Source organism: Anabrus simplex, chromosome 2, assembly GCF_040414725.1.
Source record: "Anabrus simplex isolate iqAnaSimp1 chromosome 2, ASM4041472v1, whole genome shotgun sequence".
Taxonomy (NCBI): Eukaryota; Metazoa; Arthropoda; class Insecta; order Orthoptera; family Tettigoniidae; genus Anabrus; species Anabrus simplex.
Window position 1 is genome coordinate 410,378,306 of NC_090266.1, and position 14,900 is coordinate 410,393,205.

Below are 14,900 nucleotides of genomic sequence, written 5' to 3' on the forward strand. Positions count from 1 at the left end.
GATGCCAAGGTGCCCGAATTTTACCCCTAGTTCTTTTACTTGCGAGTAAATCTACTGACATGAGCCTGATGTATTTGAGTAACTTCAAACACCACTGGGCGTTGCCAGGATTGAACCTGCCCTGTTGGTGTCAGAAAGCCAGCACCTCAACTGTCTGAGCCATTCGGCCCGGCACTTGTAAAGGAGTTCTCCCGGGTGTGGGATGGGGAAAATGTTCACTTCTTGCTGGCTGTTGATAGTCAAGCAGAAATCATCACATAAATAAATACCTCCATCCTGCTTCTTGACTATGACAAGAGGAGTAGCCCATCTTCTTGAATTAACGGGTTTGATATTACTTTCTTCTTGCCATCTGAGTAATTCCTCTCTGACCTGTTCCTTAAGTACCAGAATTTTGGGATGAGCCTTAAAAAAATCATGGGGTAGCTCCTGAATTTTACTGAAAATGGGCTTGACATCCCTCTGCAGTACCTAAAACGGTCTGAAATACATCAGCGTATTTAGTAGTTAACGGTGTATTGACACTACCTGGTATTAATTCTGAGTCTACATTGACTCCATCATGTAATTGAAATCCAAAGGGTTGAATAAGTCTATCACTAAAATGTTAGAAGTAGTAGAATTATTTGTGACGAGCAATTTGACTTTCTGCTGCATATCTTTGTAGCTCACCTGGTCTGCGAATTTTCCATTGATATTGATCTTCTGTTTGTTGAATGTAATGAGGCTAACATCTGCTTGTGAACAGGGATGAGTACCAAGTTTGTGGTACGTCGATAAATTAGTCAATGATTAATTGTTGATGTCTGTTATGGGAGTACTAAGATGACTTACCTGTACATCTTTTTCTATTTATACTTGACTGAAATTTCTTTTTAGTGTGTTTTGCTTTGTTTATTTTTCTTGATTGTTGTGTAAAATGGTATTACCTTTAACAAAGTAATATTAATATAATTATTATTATTAATACCAGGGCTTATCAACATTGGGCTGTTTGCTCTGCTAAACAATCTGAATGTGACCTACTTTGTTACATCAAACATATCTGGCTTTGGAAATTCTGTATTGATGTCTGGTCATTGTATTTCCCATCTGACAACACTGGTTATTATACAATTTCTCTAAGGGGGCGCTATTTTGCTTTCTGCAGGTGGTTGAAGAATGGAATGCCCTACCAGAAGAACTCCTTACCAATCCTGTAGACAGCATGGGAACACATTGCAGAGCATGCATTGCTGTCCGTTGTGATCACACACCCTTTCAAGAACCAGGTCCCTTCTTTTGTGGTGTCCAGGGGACCATAATGAGTCGCGGTGACTTACGTGTAATTTATTGACTCTGTATAAAAGTGTGATTTCTGTTCATCTCATCACATATTCCTATCAGTTGCCTACCGTACCATACTGTAGTAGATTTTCCTATGTATGGTTCAAGTTTCATACATGACAGTGACACTACATGCGAATGTTACTTTCGTCCTTAAGTTTTGCACAGCAGTGTACATATATATGAAGCAGTCACCACTGGCAATTAACCAAATGGTTTAAGAAAACTGGATGATGGAACTTCTCTTACATTTCTGGATGTAATATGCCCATTAATCTTCTAGAAATTATTTTCCAAAACTCATATATACAGGACACACACGCACTCTCTACCTCTGCATGCTACAGCTGCCCCTATTTTTTTTCTGGATCATATGCAACCTGATAAGAATTAAATGTCTGTAAGGCGTATCTTATGCAACATCTTACAGCAATTTTAAGTACACATAGCCCGATATAGGCTTCCCTGTAGAATGCAAAAACCTTACAAGAGGCAGTAAGTGAGCCCAGTCTCCAAAACACTGTATCCTTTTATGCAAAATGGAGTCCAACTGAAGAGCCCGGTGCAAGAACCAGACAGCTCCACTTTACTTTTTGGTCAATTTCTTTTATTTTTTGCTGTAAGCTATCATAAAAAAGCTCTATCTGCTGATGCAAGAACTGTACTGCTCTACTGATTTGGTGTGTAGTAGAAGTGTAAAAGAGCTGTCGGGGGTTTTTTAACTGTTTTAGCTGGCGCATGAACCCAGACAGCTCTTGGAGCTGTCTGTTTCTTGCAGCGGCTATAGTTCAATGTTCAAGTAGAGACATATTTTATGAAAGGCAGCCCGGCTCCATGGCTAAATTGTTAACGTGCTGGCCTTTGGTCACAGAGGCCCCGGGTTCGATTCCTGGCAGGGTCGGGAATTTTAACCATCATTGGTTAATTTTGCTGGCACAGGGCTGTGTGTATGTGTTGTCTCCATCATCATTTCATCCTCATCATGATGCGCAGGTCGTCTATGGGTGTAAAATCAGAAGACCTGCCCCTGGCAAGCCGAACATGTCCTCGGACACTCCCACCACTAAAAGCCAAACGCCATTTCATTTTTATAAAAGGCAGTTGTGATTGTATAACTTTTGTATACACTCTGGAAAGACAGGCAATTAATTCTGTTATATGTATGATTGTATGATGAAACTAATGGTAGAAAGGGTCAAAATGAGGTGACAAAGATGCTTAAAAATTTCTTACAAAGCAAGATAAGTGATAACATCACAGTCTTGTATCTGTTCTTGCCACAGAATAAGAACTTCAGTATATTTCATTTTCTATACACAGTTGTCAAAGGACTTGGGAGATTTGAGAAAATAATACACCGGTATCCAGAGCCCAGACACAGCTTTCTCACCTGTGACCAGACCTTTGGTGTAATCGAGAAGAAAAAATGAAAGCGAGAAAGAATATATTTGCCACAAGATTATCGTGCCCTGGTACGGAATGCGAGTGAGTCGCAAGTTCATTGTTCATGATGTAACACGAACTATGTTTTTGGACTACACAACTCACTTCAAAAACCTTCTTCAAAACTTCTTGTGAACCTCATTTCCTTGATGTATGTAAATCTTGTTACAATGACACGATATTTACTTTCACAGTAAGTCTACTGTATAATAAAATATCTTACATTGATAAATCAGGTAAATAGTTCTGGTTATTGCATTCTTCATAGTAAACATAGTTTGCTGGGCCATGAAACAAGACAGATCCAGCAGTTGTGTGAATAAACTAAGAGGAGTCCAGTAACACAACTCGCATCATTTCCATAATAATGTAAAGAGATTTTGATTTTGAGATTTTGATTTGATTGATTTTGACTTCGATATGTATGTCACTACTTTTTCTAGCTAGTGTACGTAGATAACCCTTACTTTTTCAAGATATCATTATTTTATTACATTTTTTGTGTCTCCTGAAAGTTTTTATATATTGTAGCTGTCTGGTTCTTGCGATGGGCTCTTCAATTCTCTAATTTATTTTACAAAATATTATTGTTCTGTAAAAACCATACCCACCCCTATAGCTATCACTAGAAAACTGTGTACCTGATTGGTCCAAGAGGCCATTTCCTTTTGACAAAGGGACAAAGGGTGGTTGCAGTATCACAGAAGATGTGATAGGTTAGGACCAACACAGACATGTCAATTCACTGCCATTTTACACTTACTCATCACATCGAATTTGATACCAACATGTTTTTTACATTGTTTTATAATGTGTGGCCTGTAAATGCTGTACAGCAGATTTGATTATGCCATGTAATTAATACCATTAGAATATTCAATAAAGGCTTAAAACTGGGCTATAAGTCTGTAATTTTTTGAAGTGACGACTTTAGCTCTGCTCTTGAATAAAGAGTTAAATGCTTATACTTGCATGCTTGAAGTAGCTGTGTGGAATTAGGCAGATTTCAATTTTCATTTCATACTTGGGTAGGCATCCTTTACGAATACTTGACTTCTCTCCAAGTCTCTCAAATATCCTTTTAAGGAAGTCATAATAAATAAAGTAAATACAGTAAATATCCCCGCATAAGCCCCGACTAGGGACAAATGCATTGTGAATACTATTCTCAACATATGCTAGACTCATTCAACCAAATAATAGGTACAAACTTCACAAACAGAGAATGATTTAAAATATCTGGGCTTAAGACAGACATGTTTCTTCAGCACACTGTGATGCCTGCAGCAATGCAAATTTGTCTAGATATTCGAGTTTAGAACTTGTAATATACAAGATAAGTTTCAAAGTGATAGCTGAGATCATTCCATACATAAAGAATTACATGAACTGTTCCTTGTCAATTCAAGTGGCTACATGGTACTAAGCACAGCCAACATGTGGCTTTCTCGGGCTTCACAGTTCAAATCTAGTTTAAAACTTTTGAATTTAATTTTTATATTATACTAGTGTAGGAATTCATTAAGTTTCAAATGTTATATTTTTCCTTTACAAAGAAACCATATGTAAGAAAGGAAGAACAACATTCTTTTTTTTTATAGAGCAAATGGCTATGACAAACTTAGTGTCAATATTATGACACACACATTCAATCAAGTAACAGAGTACACTCAACTTGAAGAACGTCTAACAGCTGTCTGGACTTCAGACATGGGGCACATAAATCTGTACATCATAATCTTTGCAGCAAAATGTGAGCACCTACCATAGGTACAGTATTAGTCATGGTTATCCCAAAAGCAAATATTATGTATTCATGGGATGATTATGTGAATATGGTGCTACTGTATGGGGTAGCAAGGCAGAATTCATGGAAAGCCAGATGCTTGTATCAAGAACAATTTCCTGGATGAACGCTCCTAACTGCGGATACGTTTTTCAGGGTTAAAAGACGGTTGAGTGCAATGGGGTCAATTCTACAGTAAGTCTACTGTATAATAAAATATCTTACATTGATAACAAAGGTAAATAATACTGGTTATTGCATTCTTCATAGTGAACATGGTTAACCGGGGCATACACATTTAAATATTCGAGATGATCCAGTGACATCTAGAAATAATGAAGATGCTGGTCATAATGGAATTGTATACAACTTGCATACAAGCTCACAGGCCTTTGGGATTTAACTGAACACCAGTCATATGTACTACATGCACTGCTAAGCTCCACCCCTACCACCAACTAGGAATTTCAAGTAGATGGCTTCAAAAAATGGATATAATTTTTGCTATGGATATTGTAATGAGTTGAAGCTGATGCTAATTTCTTAACGGGCATTTGCATTAGCAATGAATCCAGATTTCACACCAATGGAACTGTTAATCATCACAACTTTCATTACTGGTACTGGAACATTGAAACTCCTCGCTGAATAAGGGGAGCTTGATTTCAGGTACGATGGGGCGTCAATGTGTGGTGCGGGATAATAGGTTAACTGGACCATACTTCTTTGAAGGAAATCTCATGGGACCATGCTACCGGATATGGTTCCAGCAGGATGGAGTTCCTTTACACTGGACATTGGCAGTATTAAACTAGTTGCACAGGATATATCTGGGACAATAGATTGGATGATGTAGTCCTGTCACACAGTTTGCTAGATCGCCTGACCTTACTCTACTAGATTTTTTCCTCTGGGGTTATTTAAATGAAGGAGTCTATGCACAAGAGCCGGAAAGCCCTAATCATTTACGGCGGCTCATCACTGATGTCCGAAGGCAGATTTCGTCATGTGCAATAGTATCTTCTCTCCTCCACTGTGCTCAGGTTTGAACAACTGATGAATGAGGTGGTCATTTTGAACATTTTCTTCATTAATTGAATGACCATACACAAATCCATTGCACCTCTATCAGTAATAGCTTTCTTTACAAAAAAAAAAAAAAAAAATCTCTGTTAAGAGGTACTTAAAAACAAATATTACAGAGTACCAGCAATATGATAATTGATCATGTTTTATATTTGTATATTTGTCTTCATCAGTGCAACTCACACAAACATTGGCAACAAAATAAAACTGTTCTTCCTTCATCAAATTTAACGTTTGACTAAGGGGCACCTGTTTCTTCCTCTAGCGTTTAGCACATTTGGCTATGATGAGTTATCACAGAATGCTGTTATATCAACAGTACTATATTCAGCTATCATTATCTCTGTACAGACTGTTTTCATGAAGTAGGATTTTCCTTACTCTGTACCATCATCTTCGTCATCCTCATCTTCACCATCATCATCATTTCCCCTTTTCCAGCTGACATCAGGTGGGAGCAAATATGATTCCTCTCCACTTCATCCTGACTCTCCACCATTCTTCATCCAACATTGTGTTCCAGTCCAGGTTACGTTGTCCTATGCTGTTCTTCACAGAGTCCATCCAACGTAATCTTGGTCTCCCTCACCCTCTCTTCCCTGTCATCTGTCTTTCCAGTGCTTGTCTTGGCAGCCTTTCTTCTTTCATCTGCTTGACATGTCCAGAACACCTCAATCTGTTCTGCTCCAGTTTGACATTTAAATTTTTGCATATGTCTTTTCATATGTCTTAATTTCTCATTCTATCCCTCCTTGTCTTCTGTACCATACTCCTCAAGAATTTCACTTCAGCTGCCTGTACTCTACTCTCATCTCTCTGAGTCATTGTCCAAGTCGTATCCTTATACTAATTTCCATATCCAGCCTTCCATTTTCTGTCAGTTCACTTCACAAGTATTTGAAGTGTTCTACTATTTCCAGTTCCTTGTCTCCAGATTTGATAGCTTCTTTTCCTTCTTTACTTCCTCTACTGACCACCAATCTTTTCTCCACAGCGATCCTCAAACTCCATTGTTCAATCCTTCTTTTCAGTACTTTCTGCTGTTTTTGTACTCCTTATCTTCTCCCCAGATCGCAACATTGTCCACAAACATCATTACATTCATTCCTTCCCCTCTATAATCTTCCCTTGCTGCCTTTACCATGTCACCCATCATCATTATGAATAATAAAGTTGACAAAACACTTTCTTGTTTAGTCCATTGTCAATTCCAAACCATTATGTTCTATCCACCTTTGTCTTCACACACAGCTGTAACAGTTAACATTTATTGCTATTATCATTGTTATTAGTTCCTTGTCAATGACTCTATGTGTCAGACTTTCCAAAACATTTGATCTGGGGATGCTGTGATGCTGTCATAATGCCCCTTCTAAGTCTATAAAAGTCATTTCCTAATACATCCTTCCCATATTCCCAGCACTTTTCTATGATCTGTCTCAGAATGAAAATGTGTTATACTGTTGACCTTCCACTTCTGAATCCAAATTGTTCCTCTTGTAACTGACTTTCCACCTTTTCTCTAATTCTTCTTTTCAGTATCCTTTCCTTTATCTTGGTAACATGGGAGAGGATGGTGATTCCTGCAAATCTTCTTATCTCCTTTGTTGAATATAGGTATTATAACCACCTGTTGTCAAACCTTTGGCACTTTTTCTCTCTCCATACACACTTGAATATTCTATAAACCCACTGGAGTCCCACTGGCCCTGCAGCCTTTATCATTTCTATGGCTACTTCATCTATTCCCATCTTCACCTTTTTAATTGCCATCTGCACCATCATTCGATATTTTATGATTAATGCTGATGTGGTTTACAAGAATAAATGCATTATTGAAAGCATAATAAGAACAGACATTATTATGCATAGCCAAGGTCAATATTTTTAGATTAGGCTATAATCTGTATGTTTCCCTAAAACTGAGTGAATAGGTACAGCTGTACCAACCACCTATACACATAGGTTACCACTATCTGATGGACTTTAATAAATTAGGAAAACAGGACTGTTGTCACCTCAATACATAAAGCCCCGTACACGAAACAATAACAAATTGTAAGAGTTTCCCTTAAGTTGGATATATTATTGGTACCTACTGCTCAAATCTGGCAAACTTGAAATGTAAGTTAATCCAGAATTAGAAAAATCATATTTCAAAACCCTTACATAGTTCTGATGATGGAGAAGATTCTGCAGTTCTCTTCTTCAGATCAGTAGGACAATCATATAATTAGTGAAATATGTAAAATTTAGAGGATGAGCCTATTTTTATAAATTCCACTTCAATTTGTACCATAAACATTCTTCATAAAATAAGTACTTTAAATAGTTTAATATCAACATGTTTATGATCTAACATGTTACAATACAACTCAGTTGCTTAATGCTGTATATCAGTTAATATTCAGAGGAACTTCTGCCCATTGTGGTATTTACAATTAATGCAATAAGTTCAGTTACTGAGATACATAAGTTGAAGCTTTGAAAATGTCCAAGTTCTTATTGAATCAATGGAACCACTGGACTTTCAATACACTTACAGTCTTTAAATACTGAAGCAGAGGTATGTTTTTTTGCACTTGTTCTTCAATTAATAATTCAATCAAATGTCCATTAATTCACAATTTTTAACTGTTGATTGTACTAAGAATCCAGTCTGTAAAGGCTGAAACTCGAGTGTAAACACCTGGTTTATTTTCTGAGCCACATACTCTTGGACCAAATGACACTAGCCCTTTAATAACAAACCTATTATCATTATTTATTGACCCAGCTTCGATAAGTGGTCCTCCACTGTCTCCTTTGCAGGAATCCTTGCCTCTTTGTCCTCCAGCACACAGCTGGGTACTATCAAGATTTTTATTTAGCTGTGATGAACATTCTTCGATGTCTACATTTGGAACTGCAACATATCGTAACTGTGTACTCTTCTGACCTGAAAGTAATAAAATGGATCAATTTATTTGCATTTTGAGCCCTTGTGTACTGGTTCTGATGAAGCAGAATTAACTACATTTTTAAATTAAAAGGAAATCTATATAAATATTCCATCAGCCAAAACAGTAAGCTACTTATAAAAGAAATATCATAGTTACTATGCAATAGCTCTTCTGTGCCACCTCTACAAACTGCTGGAAGGACTGATTCTGAACTACATGCTACCTGTGATTAACCCATTAATTATCCTAGAGCAAGCTGTGTTTTGTCCTGGGAAGAGCTGCACTGGACAAATGCAGAACCAAACACAGTTTATATATGGATTTGAAATTCGCAACGTCAGAGCTGTGGCATCTGTGGATCTGTCAGCAGCAAATATCAAATATTAACGTTGTCTAGAGAAGTTGTATGGTTTGGCAAAGGACAGTGGGTTAACCAAGCTCACTGCTGCTCTTCTCCAGAACCAAATGTTTCTCTATTGACTTAGAAGGACGGTGTAGCCGATGGAGAGAGCAGAGAAATAGTCTACCCCAAGGAAGTGTTTTGGATGGAATTCTTTTGGACATCTATAATAATGACCAGGCAGTATTTCTTAGTACCAGAAGCTTCTTACATGCTGATGACCTTGCCCTGGTCACACAGAGTGCAGAGTTTAAAACAGAAATCTGTCTACTTCCCTTGAATGCCTGTCAAGCTATTACAGAGGAGACAACCTAAGACCTAACTCTGCAAAGACTCAGGTGTGAGCCTTTCACCTGAGAAATAAGGAAGCTCATCGTAAGCTCAAAAGAGCATGGTTAGGTATTAAACTATGAGCTGCATGACTAAGTGATATGTTCCAAGCTGTCAGTGGAGAGATGGTGTGGAATGACATTAGTAGACAAATAAATTTGAGTGGTGTTTTTAAACGTAGGAAAGATCAAAATATGAAGATAAAGCTGCAATTCAAGAGGGCAAATTGGGGGCAAATATTTATTTCTAGGAAGAGGACTTAGGGATTGAAATAATTTACCAAGGGAAATGTTCAATTAATTTCTAAATTCTTTGCAGTTATTTAAGAAAAGACTAGGTAAACAATAGGGAATCTGCCACATGGACAACTGCCTTAAATGCAGATCAGAGGTGCTTACTTGCTTGATAAGAATTCTTCAGAACAAAATGTTCATTTTCTACTCCCTAATGATATTCTATCATTATCTGGGGGAGTATTTGAAATGTCACTGAAACTCATTTGCCTGTCTTTAAGTCCTTTTTACATTATAATGATCATTTCCTGTGGTAAGGTCCAGCTCCATGGCTAAATGGTTAGTGTGCTGGCCTTTGGTCACAGGGGTCCCGGGTTCGATTACCGGCAGGGCCGGGAATTTTAACCATAATTGGTTAATTTTGTTGGCACGGGGGCTGGGTATATGTGTCGTCTTCATCATCATTTCATCCTCACCATGACACGCAGGTCGCCTATGGGAGTCAAATCAAAAGACCTGCATCTGGCGAGCCGAACTTGTCCTCGGACACTCCCGGCACTAAAAGCCATATTCATTTCATTTCATTTCACTGTGGTATGGACAAGATTACCTGAACTACAAGCTCCATTACTTTCACTAAACAAGTCATCATTACTTTTGCTCCTTTAACAAGAGCATGACTCAACAATGCTGGAGATTCTGATATCTGATGATATTACATCATTATCAAGATTTGTTGACCACCCTGGATTTGCTGAAGGCTGAGAATTTTCAAGTACACTGTGCTCGGAAAATGTTAGAGGGATTGCAATACTTGCAATGTCTGTTCTGGATTGCTTTACAACCTCATTCAAAATTGTACTCACTTCTCATTTACCTTTCTTATTCATGTGAAGACAGTATGTTATGTGATAGTTCCTACTTAGGTTGATATCAGTGTAAGTACAATTAGAATGTTGCCCTGCCAGAGACCCCTAAATTTTTATTTATTTTATTCTCTTTTTTAACCACATGATTTCCACACAACTCCTCCATTAAGTCATTCCTGTGAGGAATATCCATTAGAATAACATATGCTCCTCTCAGACTTGGTAGAAGATTCTTTAGGCACTTTGTTGCATCATTTGATTCATTTTTGTAAATGTAATTTGATCCCCCCACCAAGTGAGTGGCTGCGTGGCTTGGGTGACATAGCTGTCATCTTGCATTCAGGAGATAGTGGGTGTGCTTCCTTCTTACACCAGTCCATTTCTATCCCATTGTCAGCGTAAGACCTATTTGTGTCAGTGCAATATAAAACAAATTGTACAAGAAGGAAAAAAAATTTCACCCATACTACTTGCTGGTAGGATTGGAAAATAACATTTTTCCATTTTTCAACTGCATTTTGTAATTCTAGTGTTTAAGAAGAGTTCAGCTGAAAAGACCCCAGTTTTTACCAGGTGGTGTGGTTAAAATGGCAGGTATATTTTGAAATTATCCTGTCACTTAGTTACCCACTACCTAGTATATCAATGTGATTATCTTCCAGAATTCTCAGAAAACTAACCATTCTTCAAAGGAAATGAAATATAAAAGTGATGTGAATAAAGGGATTATTTAAAAACATGTTTTATTTTGTTTTGTTTTGTTAACAAAAAATTGCCAGCTGGTCTCTTAAGCTAATGCAGCCATTGATGATGTTTCATCTGTTGGTCTTTCTCATAGGGATGGACACTAACGATTTATCATGAATTAGTCCTATAAGAGTTCAGGGTAAGGGTGATCAGAATCTTAGTAATTTTGTGATTGATATTGAAGAGAATAGGGTGCGAGGTAATCCTGAACACCAAGAGGAAAGAAAGGAAGATAGGTAGCCTACTTCTTTCTTAATATCAGTCGGATTGAAATAATGTTTATTACTAATAATAAACATTGTTTTCCCATCATCTATCTCCCAGATGTCATTTTTATATAACAAATAACAAAACAACATGTCTTGGTGCTGGAGAATACATTCTGAAAAGTGAAATGAGGGGAAGGGGTCAGTAGATAGATACACAAGTTTCTTCCACCTCTGTTGCTTTTGTGAGCTGTTGTTTGGCTGAAACTAAGATCTAGTGATTGAGTGCAATCTTTCATCATTAGACAGGTTTTCAAACCATGTGTGTAGGGGAGAGGCTTGTACCTCAACCTTGCATGTACCTTAGGCCTTTCAATTATCCTTGACTCTGAAGCTGGGAATTTTGTTTTCTTATACTGTACAAATTATCATCTTATAAGAAGGAAGTCCTATTAGTTTCATGGAAGAATTACAGAAAGCCTGTGTCTGGCAACTATTTTGTTAACTTTTCCGACAAAGAAAAGTATTTTACTTTAATTTTGATAGTAATTGTTATTTATTAACAGGAAGATATCCTATATCATTTCTTGTGATGACATTGATGTTGAAAATATCATATACCACTTTTCACAGAAACAGTAAATTTTAGTTTATATAATCTATTCTTTAGAAATATGGGACCTTGAGCCACGGGCCACCACAAGGATTATACCAAGGTACAATTTCTTACAGAAATTAATATTTTACTGCAATTAGGCTTATTACTTACTGAGTATTACAGATACCAAGGACTATTGATTTTATGTAACAGGAACAGACTATGAATGAAGATACATTTCAAGGAATGGGATTATCGTCGCCATAAGACTTATCAGTGTCAGTGCAACGTAAAGCAAATAGCAAAAGAAAAAAAGAAAAAAAGGGTTTTCCTTCCTTCACATCTAACAGCCAAGCAATTCCAAGTTTGTCTGAGGAGGTGGATAGAATTCCAGAACAGACAAATTCTGAACCACTAACAGCACAACACATTCCACGACTATATATAGCGAGGGGTACTGTGAGCATTGTAACTCAAGTTAAGAGCACATGGAAGACCGGAGTTTGTAGTTTGTTCACAAGTTGCATCAATGAAGACAACGTCTCAAAGGTCAAGTATTGGTAGTATCAGTTAGGAAACGTTTTATCTCTACATCTTTTAGCAAAATATTCCTATGTTGTTTCAGTGGGTGTAGTGTTATGTACATCTGTCTACATGTATATTTTTATGCGTTCAGACCACTTGAGCGATTCTGTCAGGTTCTTTACTGAACGGGATTATGGTTGCATTTTGTGCCACTGAAGGAATAATATGATTTATATACATGGCATTTAATAACTCCTAAAAACTGATTATGATTGTTTGAGTTCCTTTAGTGTGGAACTCAGAGGAAATCATTTCATGAGGATGTAAAACAGCACAATAACAAGGACAGAAGAATCCACCCCTTGTAGTGTTGATAATTCTCTCTCTAAATTTGTTGTTATGAAATACACAATCTACGAATCCATCCTTGAGAGCAGGATTAGAAAATATGTTGAACCTATACATGAGGGGGAACAACATGGATTTAGACCTCATAGATCAACTATAGACCTCAGTTTTGCCACCAGAATGTTCTATGAGAAGTATTGGGAGAAAGGTAAAAAAACTTATAACCGTTTTTCTGGGCATTGAGAAAGCGTATGACCATGTACTATGCAGGCATATATGGGAATGTTTGAGACATAAGAAAGTGCCCGATGACAACGTAGCACGAGTACAACAATTATATGAGGAAACCAAGTGTTGTGTTCAGATCCAGGATGGAAGGTCAGGTTGGCTTGTGATGAAGAGTGGAGTCCAGCAAGGAAGTTGTCTTTCACCACTTCTCTTCATAATCATAATGGATGAAGTTTTATAAGCAGTTAAGAGAAAGGATCCAACAACTAACACCCTGCTTTTTGCTGATGATGTAATGGTATGGGGTGAGACAGAAGCAGAAGTACAAACTAGACTAGATCTCTGGCATGAAGCTTTTACAACCTTAAGTCTCAAAATCAGCAAAACGAAGACAGTTGGCTTGGTGATGAGTAGAAACTCTCCAATTATTCAAATCGAATCAAAATCTCTTTATTTGCAAATGAGGTGTCTACCTCAATGGCAAATGGTACACTAAAATACATTATTGTCAAGCACTAAATATTAAATTAACAAGAGAAGAAAATTTTCCTATAATACAATATTACACAACTTACGCTAACAACGTTTTCTATTAAACACACAGCTCATCGTTAATAAATTTATATTGTTTACAAAATTCTACTTATAATATCTCCTGTACTACTTACAAATATAGTCAACTGATATACAGTATGTGGAATTACTTCAAATGATACTATACAACTGGTATAAGATTAATATTTACATTGCATTTATTTACTTATTTACTTTTTTTTTTTTACCCGTTCTGGAACCTAAGAAGCATAACGACCTGCTGCGTCTTAACCAGAGCCCCTTTTGCCACCACTTTCAGAGTTCCTGAAGGGCCTTCACAGCTACCGTAGTGGTCCCAGGGCCCTCAAAGTCCCCACTGTACTTCACCCCTACAGGCAATCCCCTACTTGGGCTGTCCAAACTTCATAGACCAGGGGATGGAATTAATTTAATCACACACATTTTTTATTTACAATATCCTGCACTGGTCAAATGCCCTCTAACATTTCATTTATTTTCTCTGTTGTTGTTTATTCTCTTCTTGAATATCTGTACAGATTTTGGAAAAGGATCAAACACTACCCCTGGTAAACTGTTCCATTTACCCCAATCGCTTCTGCTAAAATTCCTTCTAATTTTGTACTTGTGGTCAGTTCTACCAATATAATTATTTTCCAACAGAAGCCTCTCACGGATATCTCTCCATGCTTCTTCTCCTGTATAGGCTCTATATAATCCTATAAGTCTAGTTTTCTCCCTTCTCTTACTTAAAGGTTCCCAACCAAGTTCCTTTAACATTTCTGATACACTACTCTTTCTCCTGAAATCCCCTGTTACAAACCTTGCTGCTTTCCTCTGCACACCATCTAGTTCTTTTATTAGTTATTCTTGGTGAGGATCCCAAACACTGTTTGCATATTCCAATAATGGACGAACCATACTTAAGTAAATTTTTTCTTTTAATTCTTTGTTGCATCCTTTAAGTAGCCTCATTATGACAAGTAACGATCTGTATGCTTTCCCAACAATGTCATCAACATGACCCTTCCAGTGCAAATTACTTTCAAATATCACACCCAAGTATTTGCACTTGCCATCTCTTGGGATAACTACCTCATCCAAAGTATATTCAAATTCAGTTTTAAAGCTCCTGTTTGTAAAAGTTGTAACAGTTGATTTGCCTCCATTAACCTTCATATTATTTTCTTCAACCCATTGTTGGATACTTTCAAGGCCCCTTTGTAATTCTGAACAATCCTCAATGTTACTTATTTCCCTATAAACAATTATGTCATCTGC

General features: G+C 37.2%; 1 protein-coding gene across 1 annotated transcript in view; it reads right to left on the reverse strand.

The window, feature by feature from the left end:
• Nucleotides 1-7,916: 7,916 nt before the first annotated feature.
• Nucleotides 7,917-14,900, reverse strand: part of LOC136862864 (phenoloxidase-activating factor 3) — a 144,256-nt gene continuing 137,272 nt past the window's right edge. The window contains exon 6 of the mRNA XM_067139129.2: nucleotides 7,917-8,579. Within this exon, the coding sequence (XP_066995230.2) occupies nucleotides 8,272-8,579 (308 nt within the window). The 3' untranslated portion in view covers nucleotides 7,917-8,271. The remainder of the gene's footprint in view (nucleotides 8,580-14,900) is intronic.